This window comes from Anneissia japonica, unplaced genomic scaffold (assembly GCF_011630105.1).
Source record: "Anneissia japonica isolate Jap-2015-1 unplaced genomic scaffold, ASM1163010v1 scaffold93_len1081246_cov171, whole genome shotgun sequence".
Taxonomy (NCBI): Eukaryota; Metazoa; Echinodermata; class Crinoidea; order Comatulida; family Comatulidae; genus Anneissia; species Anneissia japonica.
The window spans coordinates 495,001-518,800 of NW_022726429.1; the positions used below are offsets into that span (position 1 = coordinate 495,001).

Here is a 23,800-nt window from a genome sequence, read left to right on the forward strand (position 1 = left end):
TTATTCCAGTAAGATGCAGCAGTCTTTCTGCACATACAAATAAACAACATGCTTTTGCTTCGTAGGTTCGCTTCGCGTAGCCTTGCTTAGATTGTTTATATCAGGCTACGAAGCCTGCACGCAGGTTAGATTGTTTATTTTAGGCTACGATGTATCTACGAAGCCTGCGTGCAGGTAAAAGTGCAATATTTCATAACTGTACTGTATTTAGTCATGTCACATGTTTTGTCAAACAAAATTTGATAATCTGGACATAATAAGCATTTGTAACAGAATCAAAATGAAAATAGTAGGCTAAAAGAAAACATTACTTAAAAAAAAATGTATAAATTGTAGCAAAATATGCATCATTATTGCTAAGTCATAATAAATAAGCATCTGAAACAGAATCAAAATAGTAGACTGCTGTAGTGGTAAAACAGAAGACCACTGAAATTAAAGAAAAAATTGTATTCCTAATAGATAGCCAAATACAGTATGCATAATTTTACTAAGGCATATTTATATTAAGCATTTGTAATAGAATCAAAATGAAAATAAGCTAAAAAAATTAGCACTATTGAAATTAAAGAAAAAATTGTAGGCCTAAGAAATAACAAAATATGCATTATTTAATACTAAGGCATATTATAGCATTTTTAATAGAATCATAATGAAAATAGGCTAAAAAGGAAAAAAAGTACTATTGAAATTAAAGAAAAGATAGAAAAATATGCATCATTTTACTACTTCCATATATTAACCAAGCATTTGTAACAGAATCAAAATGAAAATAGGCTAAAAATAAAAAAGAATAGCACTAGTGAAATGCAAATGCATCATTAGCTTGTAGCAATTTTGCATTATTGAGGAGTGAGAAATTGCACAGATTATAATAGTTTGCACTTGTTATAATGCCCTCTTGCCTATTATCTTTATTCCCTTTGATTCTAGAGATCATAAGTGTAATTGCATTCAGGTTTCTTTATACGTCTGAAGAATTCTTTAATTATGATATAAGAATGGTGGAAGTTTTAGTAGTGAAAGTAAACATTTTGCTTGAATGAAATATTATAACCTTGAATTATTTCCAGTTTAGTAATTAGAATAATTTTGCAGAAAAACCTGCATGATCTATTCTATATAATTTTGTTTAAAAAAAATGTAATTTTCTAAAGCTATTAATTGAGTTATGGTTTTATAAGATAATCATGTCACAACTGCAGTTGTCCATCATAAAAAAACAAGTCAATTTTATTGCATGCAATAGTACCTAGCAGTTGACAAATCTGCTATTGTCAAAAATAGTATTTTTTATTATTAGCTTTTAACAATACAATGTATTGTTATATAAATATATATAAATATTATAGGCCTAAATTATATGTACTGGAGGAATATATGTTATATACGACACCTCATACGGGGCTGATCCAGAGATGCCTGAAAGTTGGGGGGGGGGGGCGATCGAGACGCCCGAAAATAACCTCTGCTGCATTTTGGGGCGATCAATTTTTTTTTTAACCTTCCAAAAGTTGGGGGGGGTGTGCGGTTGGCCTGGCAGGGGCACCCTTCCCCTAAATTTGCCTCTGCCATATCTCCTAATCTTAATGTTCTTTCTTTATTAATTATTTAAATTCATTATAAGTATTATATTATTTTTGAATTATTTCTTCCTCTAATAACAATTAATTGTTTTTTAAAAATTGTTTTGATAATAGAGTATATTGTTTAAATGAATTTATAGATGAATTTGGCCTATTTTATGAATGCATTTTTAAACTGTTAGCTTTTTAATGTAATTTCCTGGATTCACTTCCTGTATATTATAAGCACATTATATACATTGAAATCAAGACACGTAATAGTTAAAATGTTTCATAGTCTGCTGAGCATCTCGTACCTAGTAATTTACTAACAGCACAGACAGGATGTGTTGAGTGTACACAACAATATTCTACTTGCACATTTATCTGTGTGTTGTGGTTAGATGAATTTATTGACACAGTCAACATCTACTATCTACTTACCGTAATAATGACAGTCAGGGGCCATCCATAGTTTTTAACATTTTCAAAAGAGTACAAAACATATGTTTGGGGGGATGTGAAAGAGGGATGAAAGTGTAGGCAAGTACTTCGTTATGAAAATAATAAAATAATCTCTAAATGACACATCAACATTTTATTGTGTACTTTTTCAGGAGGAGGGAGAAGAGAGTGTGTTTTGTACTCATGAAAATTATGGATGACCGTTTACAAATTATGAAAAGTAGATAGACGAGATTTATTACAAAATAAAGATAATAAAATAGTGGTAAAAATAAAATGATATTTAATATTGTAATTTCAAAGGTTATTTTTTAAACAAATTGGTATATTGAGAATTTTGAAAATGTTTATTTCAATGTTACCATATTTATTTCAATAAATGCTGTGCGTTTATTGTTTAGGTGGTTTTAAGCAGGTGTTTATTTGAAAGAGGCATTTATTTTTTTGGTTTAAAATATAAATGAGCTTCTTTATTTCACTGAAAGGTATTCCTTCCAGACTTACTCATTTTTTCTCATCCATCTACAGCAGAGGTGGGCATAAGGGCCAAAGTGAATTTTTTATTTAACACTGAGGAGCCACACCCAAACTTTGATGTTTCCAGTGGGCTTTCAAAAACCTCCAAGCACTGCTTTTACACCATTATATTTTCAGTTTTAATGTTACTTTTTACATATGATCGGTGTCGTGGCCGCACACATAGGGTTTTAATTAATTTTTGTGGGCTGCCAAAAAATTTGCTGTCATCTACATCTTATTTGTTTTTCTTTTTTTGTTGTTGATGAGTGTTGTGTTGTGTTGTTGTGTTTTGTTTTATTCAAATTACTATTGGACTTGTTGAAAGTGCATAAGACCTAGTATTATGGGCTATACAAAAAGTCTACAGTACAACCCTTACCATTAGCATTAGCTTGTTCATACAGTAGTCATTTGGGAGTGTTTATTCAAATCGATTGCATTGAATAAATACAGTTAATTCAAATTGCATCCATTGTGAAATTGAATCGCCTCAACCACAATTAATAGAGAAGGATATTCTTGAATAAATTCATTAGGTTTGTAGAATTAAAATTTTAAATTTTAGATAGTTATATGGACTTTTAATCCAAAGATATTTTAATAATTAATTATTAAATAATTAATTATTAAATTGTCTGAATATCTCCTTAAAAAAAAAATCCTTTTTTGGCTAGGTAAGAACTTCCAAGTACAATACAGTAACATCTCCCAATTACGAACCTCCCAATTACGAACTCTCGATTTTACGAACCCAATTTGCCGCGATGACGTCATTATGAACGATTGTTTTTAACTACAAAAACACTTAAAATTATATTTAAAAGTCTTCAAAAATAATATAAAATGTTATATCAGCTAAGAAGGAAAACATTTAAAGTTTAACGCAAGAAATATCGATCGTTTTCTACCAAGATATTTTACATTTGAGCTGTGCATGCTTGTTCGGGCATACTGTAAAGTAGTAAATCTCACTTTTTTGTTAATTGAGGGCGCTATTAACATGGATTCACAATTTTTCTTGAGACCAAAATAACACTTGTTTTGGCCATTTTTTGGTCATGTTTTCATTCGGAAATCACTTCAAATGAATTCTTCACAGTGAGCACAGGTAATTTTGGCTTCTGTAAAGTATTATTTTGTTTGCAGGAAACAGTAAAATCCAAGTCATTTTTCGTGACAAAATTTCACTCCCTTGGCAAGGCTTAGGCCTAGGCCTACCTAGCCAAGGTACTATCAATAACAAATTTTCTCAATTATGAACTCTGTTCGGACGGGGAGGTACGTAATTGGGAGATACTACTGTACTAACTGAAATGTACAGTATACAACAAACAAAAGTACTACACATAACACATTATCAGAACACCAAGGCTGAAATTGCTTCAAAAATTAGAACAAAATAAGAACAAAATTGGAAAGTAATTACAATTTCAAAAGATACTATAAAATTCTTTTGGGTCTTATCTATACCTTATGTACACACTGAACCTGAGCAAAATTTTACTGGCTTTTATAAAAAAAACAAACAAAAGTGTATTGTCTTAATACCTCCTTGCTTATTGCCAGTGTTGATTATACTGTAATTGACCTATATTCTAGATTTTTGCTTCCTTCCTTTTCAAAGATCAATAATATGACATGTTACCATTAAGATAACATTAAATGTTTATTTCAATAAAAATTCAATAGAAGTTTGAACAAATAAATTCAATAATTGATTAATAGTCAAACATATTTTATGGGAAGTCATTTAAGTAAAATACTATTCTGCTATACCATAAGACCATGAAAAATCCAGATTTAGTAAATGCAACTTCATTTAATTAAAAACTTTATTACAGTACATTGTGCTTAGATAAGTGCCATGTTTGAATATGCTCCCTTTCGATTAAGCACATGTACTGAAGGGGATAATTTTGTTAAGCACTCTGTTTGAACAAGCCTCACTTTTTAATATATAAAAAAAATGTACAAATAGGCCAACTTGCTTTTACTCGCACACCAACCAATCTGCAGTTTAAACAAGCCAATAAAAAATCGCATTCTAATATCAAATGTTTATTGAAATTATAGGTGGCACTTCTAAAGAGGCATAATTACCATTTGATTTTGGTTGAAAAATGTATATTATTTCATATTTTTTAGAACTCAAAATTCAAAATAGGAAATGAATTTTGATGCTCGCCGCCTCATCAAGGCCTTTGATTTGAGCTATAATATAATCAAAATTAATCTTGACATTATTGAACTTAGTACAGCCATATTTTATACTAGGCTAAGGAGTGAAATACTTGAATTATATACAATCAACTGAAAACACTTAGCCCATGGGCTATACAATTACCATAAATGTTTTAAAATGATGCGCTCAGAGCAAATTGTGTATGCTATCGTATAAAAACTTTCCCTAAATTTCATGAAAGCCAATCATGGGATACATACTATAGCTTTATTTAAATTTTCAACTTGTATTATAGGATTTAATATGTGCTTACTGCAAATTTGTCGAATGATTTGCTTGAATGCCTCTTAAATTAATAGAATGTTATATAATTTTCTTTAAGATGATCTATGATGATTCTTTGTTTGCAGTTAAGGTACGGTTGGTATTTCGATGGGTCGACAAAGAGCGAGTAAGAGGTCGAAGAATTCCAAGAGTGTAAGTAGAGTAAGATCGCAGGCGAAGATGAATGGAGATGTTGAAGCTATGCAGTTAAACAAAGATCAGGTAATTGAATAATTATTATTATCATCAAACAAATATTTCTCACTATTGGAGAAATGAACATTTCTAAAATATACTGTAGTTCCCCAGTGTAAGCCTACCTCCTTGAACACTAAATTGGGTCAAGTTTGGATGTGAACTTAGTCTTGAGGACCAAACTTGCTAACAGTAGTTATTAGCCTAACACTGGTTAGCCTAGGAATCAAAGAGTCCAGCCTAAAGGCCTACTGTAGAGTAGAGTCCTGGCCCAACAAAAGATGCTTACTGTAGATAGCCCATAATTCTTAAGAGTCGTCTGATAAGATACAGAGACAATCCGTTCAGACTGCCCCGTACAATCAGCATCACATCGTATGGCGCTCACAGGTAGCGGAGTTGGATTTGTTGTACGACGGTCGTATGACCGTCGGATAATGGTTGTATGACCATCGGAATGTGGTCGTATGACCGTCGGATGATGGTCGTATGACCGTCGGATGATGGTCGTATGACCGTCGGAATGTGGTCGTATGACTGTCTGAATGTGAGAATGTGGTCGTATGACCTTCGGATGATGTAGTGAGTGGCAAGCTTGACTTTCAGCCTAGATGCTGAATTCCGATGGAAATTTTTATACTTGGTTCCAAATATAGATGCGGCAGACTTGGAAAATTATTAGGATGGAGGATTTTTCGTGAAAGTAACTCAAACATTATGTTGGGGAGGGGAGGGGAAGGCCCCTATACCCAGGTGGGCTTATACCTGAGAAACTATGGTAGACAAAATATTCACTAAAGCTTTGTCTACACTATCAAATTTGTCTAGGCATCAAATTTAAAATGCATCACATAAAATTTGATGGAACATAAGTTTTTTGATACAATTTGATGATATGTAATATGACGTCATCACATTTTTTTGTCACATAATATTTGGTACTATAAACAAAGCTTAACATCAGAGTGCACATAACTTGAGATCAATGACCAGTGCAGTAAGATTATATGTTATTAACATTTCTAATTTAAACTAACATTTTGTTCGGAACTAAAGGCTCTATTAAAGTCCCTAGATTTTTTTTTGAGTTGATGTGTTGCTTGTTATTGGGTGCTTGATTTTTACTGTCAGGGTAGTTGGTTCAAATCTGAAGTTAAAGAAATCTTTTTTTATCATAACTAAAAACGCTCCTTTTTCTAAGCTTTATAATAAGGCTCTTTCATTTAGTCTAATTGAGACTTGGATATTTATTGTAATTTCCTCTATATTAATGTGCAATGTTTTGTTATAATCACAGATTGTTACTCATTGTTGCTTTAAATTTCCAGCTCTTATTCTTATGAATTGATTGTTGTATTGCTGAATTAATAGTTGTACTTGCCATGCTAATGGACAAGTGAAAAAAAACAAAGTACATAAAGTGTCAAAATTATTGAATTGATTAAAGTAATTGATAATCATTAGTAATGTAAGAAATGTTATTGCTTTTTTTAAGTCTTACTATTTAATTTAATCCATTTATTTCTGCCATCGGAATAATTCTATCATTTTTTTTAAAAATAGTTGTACTTCAATATGAATTGTAGGCCTACTGTGCCAAATATTGAGGTATCTTGTAGTAAAATTTAAATTGTTGTACAGTACTAATATTACTAAGATCAATTAAAAGGCTTTAAGTATAAATGTAAAATCCAAATTTAATTTCGAAAACTTCACACATATTGTTGTAGCTTATTAATATTTTGCTAGATTTCAAATGGAATGAAAATAAATTTGGAATTGTTCTTTGGAAGGAACAAAGAGGATGTGAACAAATCGATTAATGATTATTATTATAATGATTGTTCATTGAACAGTCTTTGTGTGAACAGTTGTAAGAACAGTCATGTAAATAGACATTATATCTTCACCATTGTTATAATAATAATAATAATAATAATAATAATAATAATAATAACAGTTTTATTTATTTATGGAAACTCATTTCAGTCTTTTTACAAAGATTGGTCTTCCAAGAGGCCCTGTCCTTAAACTACTACAGCAAAACAAAAGATTTGACACCATTTTTTTGAAACTCTTTAGATCTTCAGCATTTCATATTCATCAGTGTCACATCATCATCAGTATTGTTGTCACCAAAGTAATGTGCAAAAAAAAATATGCTCCAGCAACGTCTACAGTACACTATCAAGATTTATGTGACAACTATGTGATAAATTTACCCACAAGCGTGATATGTCATCAACATGCCTATATTTGGGCAAATCACACCTTGATAGTGTGGACAGGTCTTTAAGGGGACACGTACTTTCAGGGCCAAAATATGTGTCCTCTTAAAATAGTGGTGTCCCTTTAATAGTGATTGGCCGTAGTGTTGTTAAAAGATATTTTTCTTTTTTTTTTCCCGCCAAAAGTGTTTCTTTAATCAGAGTGTCCCCATAAGGTGTCTTCTTAAGACACAGGTGGGCAAAGTGCGGCCCGAAAATGATTTTTTGCAGCCCGCCAAAATGATATTAAAACCCTACGTGTGCGGCCCGGCATTCAACACTGGCTAGAAAACACCTAGTTTTGTACGGCGCGACACCGACCATATGTCAAAAGTAACATTAAAAAAGAGAAAAAAGTGGTGTAAAAGCAGTGCTTGGAGGTTTTTAGAAGCTCACTGGAAACATCAACGTTTGGGTGTGGCACTTGATGTTAAATAAAAATTTCACTTTGGCTCACCAACTGATTTTTATGCCCACCCCTACCTTAAGAAAACAAATAAAGACATACCCCTACAGTATTAATGTGTTCCTTAACATGAATGTCATGTAGGGATGTTCCCTTTATAATTTGTCTTTTTATAGAGGTTTGCCTTTACCGAAAGGTCCACTGATTAATCTCAGATAAGAAAGTATAATACATACTCCAAGTATTGAAATACACGCCATCGTGTTGGGATTCAATATTTCGACATTAATTATGTCATCATCATTCCTGATGATACACATTTTGACAACAGTGTCCTAATAATAAGTGAAATATGCTGTTTAAAATTGAGTTTCCAAATCAGAATAACTGTAATAATCTTAATTTTATAACCAATGTTTTCATTAGATGTAGTTAAAAGTACTTTAACAGACAGAAAAGATGGTATTTTAGCTTGTTACTTAAGTAAGGCATGTCATCAGATATGAAGACACTAAAATATATAAAAAGAAATAATTAAATTTAGGTTTTATTTGTGGAATAATTATTTTTTATGAACTAAAGAATTTAGAAATATCAGTTTGATGTTATTCTATCCTCTGCTCTTCATTCCATAATTTGTTTGTTAATGTCAAAATTATTAGCATAAAGTAAACTTGCTATGGACTCTGAAGGTGATTTTCTTAATTTGTTATCTTCAGCAGATAAAATGTTAACATTTAGATAATTTTTCCAATTTCACCTACAGGTCCATATGTAGGGGGGAGTTTTGTGGTTCGAGAGAATCCCTGTTTTCTGGCGAAATGCCCCTTCCCCCCTCCCCCAAACATATTTCCTGAACAAGTCCTCCAACCCAACTAATGTACTACAGACTCAACTAGTCACGTTTTCAAAAATATCTGTTTTATAGCATTGAACCCAACACCAAGAGAACCCCTTGATGATTAAGGTGCAGGCCATTTCAGAGATGATCATGGGTCAAGTCCTAGTAAATAAATTCAGCAATAAGTAAAATAACTCTACAAAAATCAATACACTTTTAAATTTCAAAATTTAACATTTTGAAAATGGGTAAATACACTCATAGATTGTTATATTGATGAATAAGAAGAGCTTTATATCGATTCATGGTTATGGTGCTCTCATTTTTAGTCATGATAACAGGTTACTTACTAACAAATTCCACTATGACAATATGACTCCCTCCCCCTCCCCCCACAAAAAAAACAAATAAAAAAAAAAAACAAAAAAAAAAAACAAATAAAAAAAAAAAAACAAAAAAAAAAACCACATTAAATTTATTGTTGCAATTGATAAGTACCTCATAAATATCAGATATAAGAATTCCATGCGATACATGTATGCCTAAAAGAAAATGATTTTTAATTCAAAATAAATCAAGCGCTATGGACATGATTAAGACTCTGAACATCTTATAATACTTTTTATGTAATAATATGTAGTAAAAGGAACAAAGATCATTAATTTTATGTACATCTTAACATAAGCTCCATGATCACTCCATTAAGAGCTAACACTACACTATGCGTTACAGGACAGATTAATAGTTTCAGAGCAATTGTGCAAAACTATATATGACTATACTACCAAAGATATACTAGTTATGATAATATTGATTGTCTTATATTTAATATATGAATATAGATTTATCTTTATAAAATATTGTAAAAACAAATTCTTTAAATTAATGTATATTTTCTCAAAAATCAATAAATTGTATGTAAATGGAAACCATTGCTATTACAAGGGAAAGTGGGATTAATTGGTCTCCACTTTTCATTTGATATTGTAACGAGAAATCAGCATATTTAAGTTATGCTGCATACTGTGGAGGTGTGTTATTGCATGTAGGCATAGACTGCATAATATATTGGCTAGAAGCCATGTTTGTACTTAATTGTTTATTGCGTGAATGCCTAGCCCACTGTATACTAAACCAACAAACGACATTCTGTTGTGAGAAAGATGTTGGAAGCATAAGATTGGATTTGGTCATTCAATATTATTATGGAAACATTGTAGTGATTATTCAGTAGTTTTTTTTTTTATTTGTTTATTAATTTATAATATGAAATGAAATTCTCGTGAAGTCTATTTTTGAATTCAAATGTTATTTCAATTTTCGTTGTATTTATAGTACAGAATGGAAATGCTTTGTAATATGATATTGATATTGAAATACTATTCTGACAAAGGTCATCAAACCATATACTACGTGGTGTTTTTTTTTATTAAATGAGATACTGTAATTTCAATACATATTATTAATGTTTCAATAATCAATACAGCTTTAATGTGACAGACCCATGCATCTATTTGTTTTTGTAAAAAGATCTAATTTCTCTATGCATGCCTTTGTATATTTTATTGTTGAATTTATAGAATACTGTAACACACAATATCATATTCTCTCTCGCATGTGTATTTCTCTGGTCATTTGAAAACAATTTAATCATAAACAATACGTAACCACCTCCACTCCCTGGTGGGTATTCCCAATCATGCAGCTAATTTAACATCAGGCCTACTCTACCAATAACACATTGAAATTACTGGTACTTGATAGCCACTAAAATTTCAATATGAATTATAATATTTATCATTTTCTACCAAGCACTCAATTTATATGAGGTTGATGCAAATGCAGATAATATTTTTTCCAGAGGGATCCATTTTTTCATAATTCTATCACATACTTTTTTTTTTCGGTGATTAATTCCCTTCTCTCAATAGATTATTAATTTTGTGTTAGAGGGGATGGGCTTACTTACTGTATGGCACTATACCACAACGATTCCATAACTGTATGTTTATGCGTATGACAAAACATTAAAATAATCTCAAGTCCTGATTATTACCAGATGTTCGACAAGAATGGAATGTAAAAATAATAATGCATTATTATTTGACTAAATCTGCAAATGGAAGATATACTATTACTTAATAGTAGCGGAAATAAAATGTAATGACTAATAATCTGTGTCACATGTGGTGACCATTACCACAAAATGATCTTTCCTGTGATTGAAAAATATTTCATTAAAAATATTAATGTTTGGCAGACATGTTTTCTTTTTTTTTTTTTCAGTTGTAATGTATTGTTTTTTTTTATATACTACTTTATTATTTTTTGTACATGTATTTCTGGGATTAGTTTTAATCCAAATTTCGGTGTACTAAATATGTTACGCTGCAGTGTGTCCTCAAATTTGAGAACACCTTCGGGACCTGAAAATGTGGGGTCATTTCCGGGTTTTGTCTCCAAATAGAGAAATTAGCTTTATTTTATTTAAAGATTATAAAGATTGTTGGAACTTGGTGCTTTAAAAGAGTGGTCTCGATTTGGAGGGGGGTATTGGAATTAGAGAGTTTTAAATTAGAGGACGAATTGTCACGTTAAAGAGATAATTGGTGAATTATGAAATTTAATACTTTATTGATTTCAGCAATGCTATAGAAATTAATACAAAATTTACTATGTCATACGTAGTGTATCATTGATGATGTCTCTACACCAGTGGTCACCAACATGTCCTAAAGGGGGTCTGAACTAAGTGGTCGCTTAAAGCCTTCGGTAGCGTCTCGAAATAAAATCCCTGATGATGGGGTTGGTGGCAATTTATGGTCTAGAATGGCCCAAAATTATGTTTTCAGTCTACAATATTAATAATATCTTTAGTCTGACGTCTTTGTTATGGCTTCGGATGATGAAACGATATTTCTCCGACCTTCATTAGTGCTGACACTGGTTTCTATGCACATTGGTATAAATTTGATTGGCAAGAAACTAGGATAGGCTGCACTTGTTTGGTGGATGCTCATACCATGCTCATATGCACGGATACTTCACCAGTTTCAGTATAGTTTTTGTGTCAGTCTGTCACGTCCCAGCCTTTCTACCCACTGTATTATAATATTAATATTTAGAAGTTTGAATTTCTTTACAAACTTTGTTGAAATTTTGTTGTTTTATTATTGTGGATTCAACAAACTAACCAAATCATTTTTTCATTTGCACTCCTAATTATTTACCGTTAAAAGTGGAAGAAAGCTGTCTTTTCACAATGATGGCATCTTTCTAATCTCCATGTATTACTAATTAGCATCATAATTAACAGGGTTTGATTAATTGTGTCAGGTCTTTTGTTGTCAAATGTCATTTTTCAAGGACTGATCCAACACCCACTCCAGTCTAATATTTTATAATCAAATACAGTATACACTGGAAGCTTACCAATGATGATGGTTTGTAGTTTTGGTTCATTTTGTTTTATCAGTAAATTGTAGTTTCATTTGTTCGGTTTTAATTCATTTAAAAAAGATTTGTTTCAATTGTTGGTAGTTTCATTTGATTTTCTATTTTTGACATTACATTTTCTTAAATCTAATGTGCCTTTAAAAATAGCGATTTATTTTATTTGTACATAATTTTTTCTGCTTAAACTCAATTGTCATATTTTCTGTTTACTACTGATTTTAAAAAGATTTCAATTTTGGAAAAGGATATAAAAATGTTAAAGTGAAGATTCATCTGAATCTCTGACTGGTATTTTGAGAATAAAATGCGTTAACGTTTTTATTCAAATAGTTTTGGACCATCAAAAAAAAATTCTAATAGATATAAAAATGTGTTTATCATGTGAGTATGTTTTTCCATTTATCAAAAAGAGATTTGAATTTGCACAAATGTTTAAACTATATATATATTACTTCAGGCCTAGATTAAAATAAAAGACTAGTGAAAAATAATGAATATTTATTTATAATTGTGAAAATTCATTTTAATTCACTGACAAATATTTTTTTTAAAATTTTAAAATATAAATTTCCTATGGAATGTTTAAAATAATTTAATAACATTAGGTTTTTGAGACCATCACCTGTGCAATGTACATATGTACTGCCTTAGGTAAAAGAAAATATTCATATTAAAACATTTTTTATTTAACCTGCCTGTTGTACCTAATTCACAAGGTGTTTATTTCATGGTACTCTGGTTTTAGTATTAGCTACTTCTTTTTTCTGCTATCAGGAATCGGCCTCAAGGACCCCTGTTATCCCTTTTGCTGTCCCCTCTCTCATCTCATCTATTACGAACATTATCTGGCCATCCAAAAAGGTAAGCTTCTTACAAGACCCAATCTTCCATCATTTTGTTAATTACATTTTTTGCTTTTCTTCCTTTAATGTATCATATAAATAATATGAATACTATGTATAAGATAAACTAGGTCAGTTGATACAAGATATTAGGTTTTGGTAACATTAATGCAGCAATACATATAATAATGATCTACAGTACATAATTTTGAATAGTAGGTTAGACTCGATCATCATTTTGATGGTGGGTCTCTCTGCTTTTTTTGTCCTGAGTCATACAAACTCCCATCGTAAGCCCTGTCTGTTAAATGCAATGTTTTGTTAGGCCCTATAAAAAATATTAGTTATCACCCTATCTAGGCTGGAAAAGTGATGAGGGAGGCTTTTTTTATTTTTTGTTTATTTTGCTGCAAATATCACCCTTGAGTTTTTTGCTGGTGCAGTGATATTCAAAGTAAAACATTATTGAGATAATACAAACAATATATTTAATGAAAAAAAAAAAATAAAATAAATAAAAAAACAAAAAAAAAATTAAAAAAAACATGCGCAAGGGTGATAAACTAATATTTTATTTTTATTGGGCCTTATCACTGTACATAAGGAGAGTGCACCATTAGCAGAGCTGAGTTTTTGAGTTATAGACAGACATTTTTCTGTATAAACTTAAAATTTATTGGAACTGGTATTTTTGTTATAACCATTTTTAAAAGAAGTTATGATCATCATTTATGTTGTAACTTTGTACTCAATATCATTGGAAGCGATTTAGATTGAAATCGAACTCATGACATCCAGAGTTTATAGCCTGGTGTCATACCTGAACACTTTTATTGTAGGCCTACAGTACTGATGGCAAGGGAGCTGAGCGTTTCGCTGAGAGTTAATGTGTCTGCTTCTTGCCAGTCCGAACCCTGCCAGCACGAGGTTTTAAATAAAGTCGGATTGCTGTGCTCCTTGGAATAAGACCGCATGAGAGTTAGTGGACAGTGTTTTTGTTAAATGGCAAACTGGTGCTGCACTGTGGCTTTTGCGGGTCCCCAAGTGCCCAGCCCAAATTTCTAATTTCAAATATTTGGAATTGGATTGGGCAGTAAAAAGAAAATTTAATCTTTAATCTTTTTAATTCCAAATAGCAGTGTTACTTACAATCTCAATAATGAATACTATGATAAATAGTAAACAATATAATTACTGTAATATGAATTTAGATACGTAATATATAGTAATACAAATATATATCATAGTATTATTAAAAGACTAATAATAATAGTAATAATAATAATAATAATACTACTGATAATGTATAAATACTAAAAATAAACACAACAGAAATATTTATAATAATAAGTAATAATAATAAGTAATAATATAAATGAAACATGTTAAATATTAGTGTCTATTAATACTTTGGAGACAGTAGAAATATGTTAAGAAGAAGATGAATAATTATAAATAATATGATGGAAAAAATTAAGTTGCCTAGCAATATACAGTAATTACATTGGTAGTCATAATTGCTGATAAGGCACAGTAGGCTTGATCAAAGGAAAATTATTATACCTGTATCTAGCCACTAATCACATTTGACATGTGTCAATCATAGATGTCAAAGTTGAACTTATGTTATGAAAATACGACTAGACATGGTTCTCGTGGGTAAGGATTTTACCAACACCTAAATGAAACAGATACTTGAAAATGATAGCAAACAACGTAGAATAGCAACGTGGGATTCGGTTACCGGTATTTCTTGAGGGAGCACACTGTTGAGTCATCACATATATTACACATTCATGTATTAACTTACCTGCACAGACACGTCTCAAAATATCTCATAATAAATAATGTGAATTTAAAAATAAATATCTGGATTTTAGGGATTTTATTAGTTTATATTATTTTTAATGATACACTGTAAATAGAATATTAAACTACGGTAATAAAACTAAAAGAATATAATTGAATGTTTACTTTTTAATTTAATGGAAGAATAAAATCTTTTTTTTTTTTCTTTTGCTAATTTACAAGCAAAATATTACTTTATTTTCATGCACTTAATAGACTGGTAATTGATTTCAGGTTTAAAAATTTTTTTTTTTATAGTAAACTGTGTGTGTAAATTAACAGCATTTTTAAAAAGTGTAGGCATATCAGTTTACTTATTTTGATTATTTTAAACGGTCTGTTTCAATGTTTTAATGGCATTTAAACATCTTTTTTTAATTTTAAGACTGACAATCTTTTTATTTTTTTCATTTTTTTTAATTAAAGGAAATCCATCATTTATATTTTATAATTAATATCAGATTTATATTATTATTATTATTATATATCATTTGTTTGCACCAGTATTAATAAAACAAAAAAAAAGTATGGCTGACTGGTCAGATTGCTAAAAAGCAACAAAACATTCCTGTCACTGGGCTCTCCCGACATCTCCTATAGGCTTACAACACAAAATACATTCTTGGTATAATAGGAAAATAAAGTACATAACATAAAAATATAAGATACGTACACTTACAGTATTGGTTTATTTTCTTACTTTACAGGACATATAATTACAAGATTATATTTGTACTCTCATATAGTTTTTCATGTAAAAATATAGATTTATTAACCATTTAATTGATTAGGTATACTAGTAATAATACATTACTGTCTCTGTAGAAGTACTTAATATGTTAGAATGAGCCATGTACTGCAAGCTATTTTTAGATTGACTGCATAAATGTATTATGCAATATTAATGTATAGTACAGTATTCTTGATGGTGATGTTATAACAGAGATTAATGGAGGAGCTGTATATAATAAAGTAATAATAACAGCATATGTATTGCTGCATTTACATCAAAAATACCATTTACATACAACCAAATCAGCACCGCAGAATTTTATATCTCGGTATCTTTATTCAAAATTTTTTTATAAAAAAATATAAAATCAAGTTGGCAAAATAGAGTTCCTTAGCAGCTAAAAGCTGAATTGGGGACACTCTTCACAAATAGCCAGTGAAAAACAACAATTCATAAATACAAACCATAATCACATACAAAAATAGAAAAATATATCGAACCCCATTCATTTACAAAAATACAAAAACCCAAGTCAAATACAAAAATATAATTACTATACCTAAAAAACTAGCAGGTTTACTAGGAGGACAGTATACGACTCAAGAAAAAAAAAGAAAAAAAAAAAGTTGATCGTATGTGACAAAAAAATGTGATATACCCGTATTTGGATGTAATATGACATCATCATACCAAATATGGGCACACAAATTTGTCACATAGCCCAGATTTGTTAGTACTTTTAATCTCATAAGTCAGTTCAATTTGTAAAAAAATTTCAGTTAAATATTGTCCTATAATGATACGATACATCAAAGCACATTATTGTACTTTTGAGCGCAACCTTTATTCAAAATAGGTTATTTCTACAACAAATATTTCTATTCAAGAATAATGCTTTGCAAAAAAAAAAAAGAAACAAAAAAATGTGTACTTTATACTACTACTAATAATGATAATTACACACGTATTATTTGTGCTGTAATTTATCTGTTAATTAGGATTTGTTTCTGAAAAATAAAGTTGGCTACAATCAGATACTCTGTTTTTTAACTACTGCATAACCCAATTCTCTGTTAACATTTTCCTGATTCAAGAATGGTTAATCATTTTATCTTATTTGTCTGATTAATTTTCTGATTGTTTGATGTACTGTCTGTTATGAAAGATATGGAGCAGTTTTTGTTCGGGCTTTTGCCCTTGTCCCCATGTGGGCAAACCTTTATTTACTGTCCGTTTGCCAAATAAATATTTTTATTATATAACTTGATTCTAAAATAATAACCACTGTATTTTTACAGATAATTTCATTCATCCCAAATTTTTGAAATACTTTTCTGAATGATGTTAAACCAAATAAAAAAAAATTACTAGTTCCTCGCACATTCATTTTCTCTGCCTCACCAACTTTTTTTTTTTTAACGAAAAGAACGAAAATCTGGCATCAGTAAAATTAATCGTTCATGTTTGGGGGATAAATATGGTATGAATCATGTCTAGTGCTTCTTTTATTTGCTTTCAATGTGTCTACTTGGTAAAAGTGAGAAAGTAGTAGGTTTCCCATCGACCATCTTGGATTTGCCATCTCGGAATAAAAAAGAAGAGAAAGAAGTGCCTCATTCTCCTTTTTTTCAAAATATTAGGATGAGAAACCACGTAAAAAAAAAATCTTTCTAGTAGAAAGGTCTAATTATAGCAAAAGTACAGGATTTGTCAAACTCGCTTAGCAAAAAGATCAGATTATATTTCTTTCATTATTTTTTTCTTATACATAAGTCAGATTTATCTGTAATTCCTAGCAAAGCAAAAATACAGTTACTTGTCTAAATCGAACCCAAATAGGCATTGAAAAATTGTTGGACTTAGATTAAATTTGACTTACAGATTGTTAATTAATGGAAAACACAACAGTTTGGCATGTAAAATAAGATCGACTCAGAAATTATTCGAGTTAGGCAAGTTTAACTGTATATTGTCTTATCTTATTGTACTGATGGTTAAAATAAGTTTGAATTTCATTCGCAAATGTGGAAGGCCTTTGCAAAAAACACAACTACTGGAAAGGTAAATTGAAAACGCTCTCCTGCCGTTTACTGAACATGCAACAGGCCAGTGGACAGTACTAATTTTAGAACAGTTTTAAAAAAAATTAATTCTCAAATATTTTATTTGTGAAGATTTTTTCTCAGCTGAAATTGATAAACTATAGTATTGGAGACTTTTTTGTTGTGTAGAGTGTAAATTTTTAATTACAGTAGTTGTCTATAGTATAAAAAAATAATTAAATAATTATAAAGGAACCCATGATAGGATGTATGTCTTATCCCAGGTTGGGCCCCAGGAGAAAGCCAATAAATAAAACTTGCTTTAAAAACACTCTTTAAATTTGATTTTGCATACTATATCAAAACAAATTTAAATTTTATTTTTTTGGTTAATTTAACAATCTGACCTAAATGATTCAAATTGAAAATAATTTAAAACAATATACAGTATTATAAAACAGTCAAATTTCCTTCCGGACAATGCTGAGGAGCAGCAAAAGCAGAAGATGCCAACTGTCATCCAATTCAATCAAATGATCTGCTCTCAGAAACAAAATGCAAAAACAAAATAACAGATCCTTTCAACCACCTACGCTACTAGGCTATAAAAAGATACAAATAATTTATCAATTTGCAATGAGATCATTAAATTTTTACTGATTTAAAGACCTTCTCCATGTAAGCCAGTTATTAGCCAATTTAAAGCCCTTTCCAGACTATCAACTTTTATTTAACAAAAGCATGTGATGTGATATGCTGAACTATGGTCATGATGACATCATATCATCACCGTATATAGGCACATTATGCCTAAATAAGGGCATACAACAGTTTTTTTGTCAAAAAAAATGTGATGAGTGTGAAAAAAGAATTCAGGCTTTCAACGGTTTGGAAAGTTCATAAACATTATTCTGTCTGTCTAAATTGGTGATAAAAACATTATATTATATAATTGTATAAACAAATTGCAATTTTATATTATTATTTAACCTATGTTGCTTAACATAAACAATATCTCTTAAAAAGGATGTACCTTAAGCATTAGTAGTTTTTGTGTAAGGGATTATAATCTGATTGGATGATGTGGTACCTTTTGTCTTGGAGAATTTTTTGTATTCTTTAATTAGATGATAAGACACATGTCCGCTAGGTGACCCTTGGAATAACTTGCAGTGCTTCATTAGTTGAAAGCCGCTTGTAATGTGTACAGTGGCAATTTGTAGTAGAGGCGGCTTTCAATGATGATGCCGCAGGATGTAGATCTTATGATACAGTAATAAAACAGCGCATTATGATGGTGGTGATTGATGGTGATGTTCATGTTGTTTATATGGTCATCAATTATAATAACCATGATGATTGTGATCATGATCCTCATGATTATTATCGTCACATGATGATACTTCTGGCAACACTGATGTTAGTGATGATAATGATTATTTTAATCATCATTTGATGGCATAGATGGCTGAGTTATTTTGGTCGAAAGAGAGAAATTTTGTCAGTGAATTGATTCTCGAATGAGACAAGGAAAGCTCTCTAATGATTAAGTTACTGCATGACCGTTTTTATATTTTTAATAAAACCAGTTTTATTCTAATTTTAAACAAATTTTCCTCTGAATTCTCGATAATTCGTTATCACGCATACTGTAGACTTGTAGTAATGCGTGACAATTTTATAATCATGCATGTTTTTCTGCAAAATGCGTGTTTCATCCAAAATCTCTTTGAAATGCGGGACCGTCCCGCACGATGCGAGACGGTTGGTAACTAAGCTATGTTAATTATATTATGATGATCTTTTTCATATGATTTTCATGGTGATACTGATAGTGATGATAGTGATTAATGATAATGATTCTCATCAGGATTGTTTTGATTGTGATATTTATTAAATCATTAAAGATTTCATTTATAAATTTCTGTAGATTACCATAACATTCTGAATACAATGATAAAAATGATACTAAACTCATTTTACATTCAAATGCAGAAACCATTATGTCAGCATATTTGGAATAAACAATGAACAATATGCCGGAATACTACTAGTTGTGTAATTTTAAAGAAAAACATTGAAGCATAAAATATACCTCTAAACTCTCTACCCTTTTTTGGTTATTGCGATCATTGACAGTAGTTAACAATAACATAGTTTTGTGTCTATTATATGCAATCTACTACATAATGCTAGATACTTGCCTTCTGATTTCAGGGTTCTGGCTTTAAATCAATCACTGAGTGCTTTTTTTTCCTTTACTTGTAGAAAAACATAACTTCATTCTTTTCACATTAACTTTTAAGGCTTGTTATTTCATCTTGCAAGTTTCAAGTTACTCACATTTGGACGAGAATGAAAAAAAAGAAAGAAAAATAAAACATAAAATGCGATATGTAATGGAAATAACATAATAGTATATTAATGGTATAGTTGGTGATTGGTAGATATCACGTTACATGTTACTAATACTTTAAATGGAGTGTCTCAAAACCACTGTAGAGTATGAAGGCAACCAAAATACTATCACTCTACCAAAGGAAACCCCATCTTAATTACATGCCGATCCTCGATTACGTTAAAGTTATTATCACAAATCAATGTAGCTCAGTAACATAAAACCAGCATGCCCTGAAGTGTGAACATCTGATGTACTGTATGTTATCAATGGTAGAGATAAAGCGAGACTCTATAAATATGACTTGCTTGGTAAATGATTAAACGTAACCTTGAACTTCTCGATGGAAAAATTCAGATTAAATACCGAGTAAGAATGATGTATTTAATGTACATCTAATTAATGCAGTATATGTAGAGTTTTGATTGGATGTTAGATAATTTTTCATTTTCTCTCTTCAATATATATTACTTCTTTTTCATGTAATGACTCAAGTCCATCTCCTGTATATATTGGACTTGTAATTTTATCTCTATTTTATTATTTAGATAAATATCATGCATTTTATCCTAGTCTTGATTTTAAATATTGTTTTAAAATCAAAGCATATAGATACATGATACCAATTTTTTTATTGTCCACAAAGTATGGAAATAAATAAAGCTCATGACTGCCAATACAATATTAATTAGTCCTATATTAAATACCTCAGATTATAATTTTGTATCCCAGCTGGGTAGAACAAGTTCTTGTAACAGTCCTCATTCTACCACTTATTAAGCATACTTACAAGCTAAATCTGTTATTAAATTTAAAGGTGTTAAAGTGTGCTGTTGGAAGGGAAAAATAGAATAGCAAAGACAAGTGGAGCAGTGATTTCATTGAGTGCATACCTCTACCCTGTATCTACCAAACAATACGCAGGCCGTTTATACTGTAAAGGACGATTCCATTAGGTTATTTTATGCTCATGGTTAATTAAATTTCAGTGACCTTGATATTTTCTTCCCAAAATATGTTTCTTTCGTAGATTATTATGCACTGTACCACTGAATTTTATGATGATCCACTCTTTACTTTTTGTGTATTCTTGCTAACAGACAGACAGCGGTGAATATATACTGTAGCCTCCTTAGTGGTGGTAATACTACTTATTACATCATCGTGCCTTCTAATCCCTGGTCCTGGGTTCAAATCCCTGCAAACCATTAAACATTCCTAAAAAGTCTGCTAGATCACACCGTCTAGATTTTATGTGACAAATACGTATGTTTGCTAGTTGTGTGACGTCATCAATTCTTTTATGAGCATGTCACAAATTTGTCACATAAAACTTAATAATGTAAACAGACATTTAAGTCTCTTAATGAAACTTATTTAATAGAGTATTTCTATAATTTGATTGTACTCTGCATATAGCAATGTAAAATGTCCTTAAAAAATGAATGACATATTCCTGATGACAATTATTTAGAATATTGCTGATATTCAAATGTACACGAGCTTACAATTAAGGCAAAATGCGAATGCAAGTGCCGTCGCTAAGTCGTTGCTATGCAAAATCTCGAAATTTACTCTAGCTTCTTATTACGCACACTGTATTGCCTCCCCAATAAATGTTAAGTAGAGGAATTTTCTAGACAGATTTGTTGGAAATGGTTATGCATGATGAAGAAATAGAATTCTTGCTGATATTTACCGGAAGATTTAATGTTATTATTCCAATGTTTCTGTCTGGTTTATTAAAGTAATAATGTAATTTTAAACAAGCACCATAGATTTATTAGGATTTTAAGCATGTATACATCCCTTTGTTTTGTGATGACAAAATTTTATGAAATTATATAATTAATCTTTCATTCATATTACGTTATATTTTAAAATTAACAAGTCATCTTTTTTAAGCCTGGTTATGAATTCTGTTATATTTATTGTTTATCATTCCTTAATCTTTAATTAGATTATTATTTAAATATTTTCTCAACTCACTAGCATTTCGCTTGTGCCCTTGAGCAATGCACTTTATCTGCATTGCTTCCCTCCACCCATGAGTGTTGGTACCTGGTCGACTTACCTGCCCCTGTGTTGTTTACAGTCAGCAACATTTATACATACAGTATACCCAATGACCGGGGACAGAAGCGCTTCGTATCTGCAAGATAAAGTGCTATATAAATAACTAAATAAAATGAATAAATACATACTTTAGTAATAGTTATGGTGGATAAGGATTGTCAAGAGCAGAACCATTTAACATGATGTACTGTACTGAGTACTTCTTCAATGGAACTGTAGTTTTATTTGCATCCTGCTACTCTATCAACAATATGAACCCTAGAAAATATTTGTATGTCAGGACATTTTTTTATTTAATAGTAATTCATTTCCATTATTTTAAAATCAGTTTTCCAGATTCAACAGCTTGTTTTCTAATTTCTGCTTCAAAAAATGTACTTGGCATTTACAGGATTGTTGTGCAATGGTCAATAAACCCAGTATCTTAAAAGAGGCTTAGGAATTATATTGTTTTTAGTATAATGATAAAATAATGTTCTGGTATTTTATAGGATTCGAACACAAGCCCTTGAATTTGGAAGACAAGCATCTGAATCACCATTTTACTACTTGAATTTCAGATTTTTGCCTAATTTATTATGAACATTTTACTAAAGGATATTTTGATGCTAAATTTGACACAAAATATAAATTTATTATTATATTTTTTTTTAGTCAATTGGGATGCCAAGGAAGAGGAGAAGGGTGGAAGATGAAAACCTGATCTCATCAACGCCTGTTAATGTTGGCAAAAGAACTCGATTAGATTCAGGTTGCAACCTTGAGAACAATAACTCAAGTAAGTCTAACAATGATTTTTTTTTACTATAAATTTAATTTGATACAGTAGGTGAGATAACATTTGACCATTGCACTCTGTATTGTTCACAAGTCATGTGACTATTGTGGAAAAAAAATTATACCTCCTGCAGTTAGGAACTATTTATAGATCTGCTATTCTTGTTTGAAATAAGTTTAAACACGATTTTAATAAGTCATAGCACAATTTTTGATGAACTTAAAATGTCTAAAATAGATCTGATAATGTTGTAGCCACCTTGTTGAGGATAGTTTGGGTCAGATTCTGGTAAAACGCTATTTCTTTTTCGGGGAAAAAATATAATGGTCTGTGATGTGGCTAAAGTCATCCCCCGTTGAGAATGGGCTATTCTTACATTAATGCTTATTTTTTATCTAAATGGGTCATTCGAACACTGACGCATATGACCTAAATACATTAAAAAGCTACTTCAGACCTCACTGCTACTGTGTAGCTATTTCTTACCTCATTTATTTTATGTTTTTTATAATGACAGTATATTGCATAAAACCAATAAGGAGCAAATTAGAGCTTTTATTTATTTTTGCAATATTTTAAAATTGTAATATAAAAGGTAACCTACAAGAACCAGTAACACTTTGCTTAGGCTCAGTGTTGTTTTTTTGTTTTGTTTTGTTTTTGTTTTTGTTTTTTTTTGGCCAATTTCAGGCTCAAAATGTTCTTACAGTATATTGTTCTTATTTTCACACTTTTCAAAGATAGATAATTATTATTGTACAGTCAGTATTATTATTGTACTGTGATAGAGCCCTGGTATTGATTAGACACTCCTACTGCACTTAACAAGATCTGTCGGTTTCCTTAACCTCAATTTGTTCTTA

The 23,800-nt window shown here is 30.5% G+C and overlaps 1 protein-coding gene across 3 annotated transcripts in view; it reads left to right on the plus strand.

Moving 5' to 3' along the window:
- The window catches only part of LOC117113169 (CTD small phosphatase-like protein 3), a 50,932-nt gene that overhangs the window by 10,761 nt on the left and 16,371 nt on the right, over positions 1 to 23,800 (plus strand). The window contains exons 2-4 of one of the 3 annotated variants that reach the window (XM_033256442.1): positions 5,142 to 5,277; positions 12,995 to 13,081; positions 22,814 to 22,937. In XM_033256442.1, the coding sequence (XP_033112333.1) occupies positions 5,164 to 5,277; positions 12,995 to 13,081; positions 22,814 to 22,937 (325 nt within the window). In that variant the 5' untranslated portion in view covers positions 5,142 to 5,163. Of the gene's footprint in view, positions 1 to 5,141; positions 5,278 to 12,162; positions 12,208 to 12,994; positions 13,082 to 22,813; positions 22,938 to 23,800 lie in introns of those variants that run through there. The other 2 variants (XM_033256444.1, XM_033256443.1) reach the window with 2 other exon arrangements.